Genomic DNA, 6082 nt, shown 5'->3' with positions numbered 1-6082 from the left:
CCCCCCCCATCCTGACCCACAGTACCTCGGTATTCCCCTCCTCTACCCCTGCCTTGTTGATGGAAGATGTGTACTGCTCCCTAACAGAGAGAGCTACACCCCCTGTACAAAACTTGTCTGATTGTAGCTTCGATATCCAGTAACAAATCAACCTAAGGGATCCTGCTTCTAAAGAATCAACCGCTTGGGGTTATTTGCTATTTTAGTTAATGACATGCCTTTTTAATAGAGATACAATAGATTATCTTATTATCGAGCAGTTACTGTAGTAAAATAGTGGCATGTATTTGAATGGTGAAGGCGCAACTTCTGAGTTCTGCGTGGGTAACAGCACTGACTAGTCTGATACGTGCTGGCCTCTGGAAATCAAGCAAAGATGTTTTATTTTCCCCAAAGCGATTTGTAATAAGCACAGCGTGACCTGCAGCTGCCTGCCTGTGCCGGCCAGGTGTGAAATCCATGTTCTCTCTTAATAGAGAAGTGTGACTGCGGCCACCTAGACCGTCTCCTTAGTTGTCTCTTACAACTGAGACACCTGTAGGGATGGCCTTGCAGACAGCCTGACTCGGGCGGAGGGAGAGAGAGCCCGGAGCACTGACAAGCTCAGGGCTCCAGTTGTGTGTCTGCCGCGTTCACGGAGTTTCCCGCGTCCCCTTGGCCAGGCAAGTGCCCCGGCCCAGAGAGGTGCAAACAGCCGGCCGTCAGGGCATCTTCCTCTGACCGAGACGGTTTGCTAAGGATGCTGACCTTATAATAACGAGGCATCTCCGTAATAACGCGCGGTGCCATCGGAAGTGCGAGAAGCGCCCGCAGACCACCCTTGACGCCGTCTGGCTGGGGCAGGTAAACACGCCCTTTACGACGCGTGAGTCCTCCGGGGGCGGGGCGCTAACGTCACGCAGCGCCTCGCAGGGGGCTGCAGGCCACGTTCCCGCGTCCCGCCCACAGCCTGGCCATTGGCTGCATTGGTGTGTTAGCATGTGAACAAGCTGAGTGGCTCAACCGCCTCTCTCTCACGCCCGCTGTCTCCCACCATTGGCTACTGCACGAGTCAGGGCGGAGCAAAGCTCGCAGTCGAGCACCAGCGGATCCTTCCGAACCTTTGTCAGCTGCCACCGAGCAAACGAGGTCTGTCGCAAGCTCCCTGGCCATTGGCTCCGGCTGCGCTGTCTGTCAAGCGTCTCTGCGTTCTGATTGGCTCGCTGGACTGAGGAGGCTGCGCCGAGGGGGGTAGCGGCAGCAGCATGGCTGACAGGGACGCGTGGCGGGTAAGTGGGAGCGGGTTCAGCCCCCCCCCCCCCCCGGTTACGTGAGCGCGGGGCGTCGCGGGCACGCGGGGTGACGGGCCGGGCCGGGCCGGGCCGGGCCGGGCCAGCTCAGCTCGGAGATCGCTCAGCTTCCAGGGCAGAGGTTGGTCCTCGGTCCAGAGATCTGTGGGCGCCGCTACACGTTACATCCATCGCCCAATGCAGTGCTCAGTCGTGCAGTAAACGTAGACCTGCCGCATGTGCCAAGTCATCGTCACCGGGTAAAAATGACTCTCCGGCTTTATTATAAAGAGAGCGACCGGCTAGAGCCAGCGCTTGAAATGGTGTAAGAGCTCGAGAGCCAGTTTCCATCCTGCTTTCATTGGAGCAGGGCCCCAGTTGAGGCCACAAATCGGGGTGCGGGGGGGATTGTTTTCTCCTCACCTCCCTGTCTTTTTAAACGTACAGCAGCTTTGCACTTTCTTGCCAGCCGCCACGAACCTGTGACGATTATTGGTCCGAATGGAAACACTGCAAGGGCATCCAAAACCTCTTCCATCACTACTACACGTTCGGAGAGGCGCCTTCCTGCGCTCAGTGGAAAACGGACTACAAGGACTGCAGAGAGTGGGAGAAAAACAAGAGTGCACACGCTAAGGTACAGGGAACACCCAAGGGGAAGCTGTATTAAATACTCACCTGGAAATCAAATTGCACATTCAACTCGTGAGCCTTTCACCATCTCACACGCAAAATCTGCTCATCCACTTCCACACCCATGAAAAGGCTGTTTTCCTCACTTGTCAGCAATAAGTCATTGCCCCGCTAGAGCAACCCAAAATATTTCAAGCTTAGTTTAATAAAAGAACAGGCCTTCTCCACAGTTGTAAAGCCCTGCATGAAGATTTTAAAAATTGTTACTACTATTAACGTGGATGTGTGAGAGTTCTGGGAAGTGGGACTAATCGCTGCTTTTAGAAATTTTACAGGTCTTTAAAAATAATTAAATTTTGAACTCAAAATGCTTGCAACGGTCTCTTGCAACCTAGAACTTTTTTCAAATGTTAGCCAGATTCAGAACAGTAGGAGGGAAAGTACCTTTTGCCACTCCCCATTAAGTGTTACCACCGAAATTAAACAACCTTTGTCATGCTGACTATAGCACCCTCTTAAAAATCTCTCCCTTGGTCCTTATCTATGTCCATATCTACCGCAGGAGCAACAGCAAGCATGATCATGTCATAAGTCAAGTTTTTGTGCCATGTCTTCATTGTCACGTTACTGTTGCAATCAGCTTTCATTGTAGCATGACCACTTTTGTTCCACTTTGTATTATATGTTCATAGGTAAGAAATACCATGGTCTGTGCGAGTAGTTGATGTTTTAAAGGGTGCTTTGAAGATGAAACAGGATGTGTGGAGTATCATGTTGTCATGCATTTTAGGAATCTCTCTGTAAGAGTGAAAGAGCCCGGATTCTGGAGAAACAGAAACATGCTCCTGTGTGGAAGCTGAGAAAAGACCCGCCAGCTGATTGGTACCTTCCACTTCATGAAAACAAACCAGAGTAGTAATAGTAATAGCCGTGTTTGGCCCTTTCATAACGGAAGACGAGAAAGGTTCACGCAGTCTTTTCCACTGAGAGATGCAGAAGCTACAAAACTCTAGCATCTGATCAAGTCACGTCAGCTTATTTTTGTTCCCATTGGCCAACCGCTTGACTAGTACCCAGTTTGGAGTACATTTAATGTTTTTTAACACGTCTTCCTGAGATGTATTTAAGGGTACAGTCAGGGTGGCAAACACCAAAGATGCAGTAGATCTGCATTTTGCTCTGGTGAAATTTTTCTTAGGTGGTGTTGTGTTTTTTGTAAACGAGTTTGCTGAAATATTAAAAGCAACCATAAAAATAAAATTGTAAATGGCATCCACAGATAAGTCTGTTGTGGTCTTAAGCAAATGTAGTTAAAAGTAGAATCTCTTATCACATTATTCATTAGCCATACAGCATTTTTTATTTTTCACTTTCTTGCAATATTAATTTTATCTTTTTTTTCCCACTGTATCAATTTTCCCTTTCATATGCACCCATATACACCTCAAAAATCCAAATGGAACTTAAAGGAGAAACTGAAACTTTTCTTCCTACAGACTGACACAATTGTTTCAACAATCCTTCCTCATATCATGATTATATCTCAAGAGTTGTGGTTAGAGCAGAGAACAGCTACCAAGGAACAGATAAAAGAAAAAGATTCCATAAATATGTTTTAAAAAATAAAACCCTCCCTAACCTGCTGTAATGTGACAAATACAAAAATCCATACCTAGTTTACTTAGTTTTTATTGGACATTTTATTAGCAAGATGGCTAATTCTAAAAAAGAAAGTGGGCAGGGAAGGGTGGGAATTTCATTTTCTGTGAGGATTTCCTGACAATCATGTTAATCATAATTTTTGACATCGCAAAACAGACAGTTTAGTTTAAACCCGTTGTGTCTTTTAATAAACTAAGCATCTGCTACCAGCCTAATGGCGAACTCTCCCCATCTCAGTGTGTGTACACCTTGGTGACATCATTGCATTTCCCCTCAGGAGCTTCATAGCCAGGAGCTGGTGGTGTGTAACTTGGTCCCTCTCTCTCAAAAGGAAACAGTCCCACATCTCTCCTTATTGCTGCTTGGTAAAGTTCTTCTGATTCCAGACGCAGTTCCCTTAGTGCTTCCTCCTGGGCTGCTACAAGCATGGTAATTGTTTTCATCTCTGCCTTGTGCTGTTTTTGCTTGTACAGGGTCCACTTCTTCATTAGTAGGGCACGTCTCTCGCTCTCCTCAAAGGACAGCGGGGAGGCACTTCGGACCCTGGCAAATATCAAACAAAGTAACAATTTTTAACAAACAAACTGCTCCCATTCCCAAAACTAAAGAGCATTTAATAAAAATCACAGGTGAACTGTAGGGAGTCAAGTTGACCCAGTAACCACAGTAGCTGTGTTAATTTACATAAAAGTGCTTTATAATCGTACAGTAAAAGATTGTAACAGGAAATTCAATTTATCCAAGGTACTTTGTTTTGTTTTTTTAAACAGAGAAGACATAAGTGCTATTTCACTAGGCTGATACATTTTGCAAGATTCCTTTACAAACATTAATTAGACTGATGTACCAGAGCAAGGCAATTATTTTCCCTTCTGAGAGAAACAGAGCAAATTCAAGACAACCTCTGAAAAAATGCACATCCTCCACCCAGAACTACAATTCTACTTCCATTAGAAAGACAGAACAGTGCTTCAAAATTGGGCAGAAAGAAAACAAAGCTGAAACTTGAAAGTGACAACTTTCTCAATCCTTTAGCTGTTTATCACCATACTGTTACCCATAGATAAAAGCCAGAGTAGCTCATGGATGAGTAGCATCACCTCCAAGATTTGCTTCCACCTCTACCTCTCCTGTTCATTATCAACTCTGCAGGGAAAGTGGACAGTTTTCTGTACCTGTTGCTCTCCAAATATTTGCTTGGTGTTATGAAGTCCTCAATGGGAATCAGTTCCGGGGTAGCTTTCTCCAACTTTCTTATCCTCTTTTTCAAACGCTCCCTCGCCTGTTGCTCTCTTTTTGGATCTACCTTCTTCTTCTTCCTTTGGGGTTCTGCTCTAATGGAAAAAAAAATCAGTTTTAAAAATTCTGTATCTTTGCGTATTCATGAACTAGCAATAACTTTTATTTCTACATTGTGCTGTTGCCCAAGGAAGTTTTAGAAAAATAAAACTGTTTATAGACAACAGATCACAGGACATAGGTTTTAGTGAAGCTGAGGAGCTGGATTAAAGTCAGGCTAGACTTGAAATTGTAAATGGCAAAGGCAAAATTATTATTTTTATTAGGCAGTGTTATGTGAGGTAAAAGCAGGGCGAGGGCTTTAGGGCACAGGACATTTTAGAATTTACCTGGGGTGTACTTGCCAAAATACTACAGTACAGCTAACGAGTTTTAAACAAGACACATTTTATGTATCAAGTGCAAGTTTGTTATTTACATGATTGACACGTCTGACACATTGATAGACTTGGTATGGCAGACCAAGTACCTTAACTCAGTGCTGCCCAACCTCTTTGCTACACAGAGTGGATGGGCAGTGCCAGGTCAACCTCTGGGCCCAGCCCCAGTTGTAGCAACACCCAGCTTGGAAATTGGGCAGCAGAGGAGGGATGTCAGTGTTAATTGCCACCGCACCCTCACTGCCATATTTCCTGGCCAGTGAGCAGCCCTGTGGGGTGCATGATGTGGCTCTGTGGGCCACATTTATCCTGCAGGTTAAGCTCTTCCAGCGGGGCTGGAGGATAAACTGGTGGAAGTGAAGTACCCTTGGCTCAACCAATAATAAAACAGCATAAAAAGAGGTATTATTTGGGGAGTAGAGTCTCCTATCCAAAGGGCATCCCAGCAGCCTATGGGATCCTACATTCAACTGCTCGCCGCCTGAGCTGCCCAAATATTAACAATGCTTTGCCAACCAGACCTGGCTCTTCCCAACCGCACTGGGATCAGACGCACCTCTGAACCTGTATGGATTTACCTACGTTGAATTTAAAAAATGCTCCAATAACAACGAAAGGTGAGAGCACCGGAGAAGGTTTGGCGAGCGGGAGCAGCACCCTGCAGTTACCTCATGGGGACGGAGGCCTTGAACGCCAGCACGGAGGTCTGCCAGTGGCCGCCCCAGGACTGGAGGGCGCGGGACGGCGGCGAGCTGCGGGGAAGAGAGCAGATGGTCAGTGCGAGTCGGGCAGGGTGCTGGTCCGGCTCGGGGGGGCTCGCTGGAGACCGGGGGGCGGGGG

The 6082-nt window shown here is 46.7% G+C and overlaps 2 protein-coding genes across 4 annotated transcripts in view; one reads left to right on the top strand and one right to left on the bottom strand.

The window, feature by feature from the left end:
* Nucleotides 1-1115: 1115 nt before the first annotated feature.
* CUNH22orf39 (chromosome unknown C22orf39 homolog) lies at nucleotides 1116-3546 on the top strand. 3 transcript variants are annotated; one of them, XM_025201552.1, is made up of 3 exons: nucleotides 1116-1268; nucleotides 1738-1905; nucleotides 3371-3546. In XM_025201552.1, exons 1-3 carry the CDS (start codon nucleotides 1245-1247, stop codon nucleotides 3518-3520), a joined length of 342 nt encoding a protein of 113 aa, XP_025057337.1. In that variant the 5' UTR covers nucleotides 1116-1244; the 3' UTR covers nucleotides 3521-3546. The 3 variants fall into 3 exon arrangements, with proteins under 3 accessions (XP_025057337.1, XP_025057336.1, XP_025057338.1); XM_025201551.1 differs by lacking the exon at nucleotides 1116-1268 and adding an exon at nucleotides 1389-1528 and having other exon boundaries at nucleotides 1716-1905; XM_025201553.1 differs by lacking the exons at nucleotides 1116-1268; nucleotides 3371-3546 and adding exons at nucleotides 1491-1528; nucleotides 2692-3179 and having other exon boundaries at nucleotides 1716-1905.
* A 24-nt stretch (nucleotides 3547-3570) lies between these two features.
* The window catches only part of MRPL40 (mitochondrial ribosomal protein L40), a 3752-nt gene continuing 1240 nt past the window's right edge, over nucleotides 3571-6082 (bottom strand). Inside the window, exons 2-4 of the mRNA XM_025201529.1 lie at nucleotides 5911-6076; nucleotides 4739-4897; nucleotides 3571-4106 (exon numbers count right to left, since the gene is read on the bottom strand). Coding sequence (XP_025057314.1) covers nucleotides 3797-4106; nucleotides 4739-4897; nucleotides 5911-6076 — 635 coding nt within the window. The 3' untranslated portion in view covers nucleotides 3571-3796. The remainder of the gene's footprint in view (nucleotides 4107-4738; nucleotides 4898-5910; nucleotides 6077-6082) is intronic.

Source organism: Alligator sinensis, unplaced genomic scaffold (assembly GCF_000455745.1).
Source record: "Alligator sinensis unplaced genomic scaffold, ASM45574v1 scaffold570_1, whole genome shotgun sequence".
NCBI classification, from domain to species: domain Eukaryota; kingdom Metazoa; phylum Chordata; order Crocodylia; family Alligatoridae; genus Alligator; species Alligator sinensis.
The sequence above is the reverse complement of the archived record's forward strand: the minus strand, read 5'-3'. Positions and strand labels throughout refer to the sequence as shown.

Excerpts from the sequence above, each read along its gene's own strand:
- CUNH22orf39 (XM_025201551.1), top strand. The coding sequence starts at position 1,506 with ATGTGCCAAGTCATCGTCACCGG. Across the intron at positions 1,529-1,715 it reads TGCCAAGTCATCGTCACCGG|CAGCTTTGCACTTTCTTGCC; the intron begins GTAAAAATGACT and ends TTAAACGTACAG. Across the intron at positions 1,906-3,370 it reads ACAAGAGTGCACACGCTAAG|GAGAAACTGAAACTTTTCTT; the intron begins GTACAGGGAACA and ends TGGAACTTAAAG.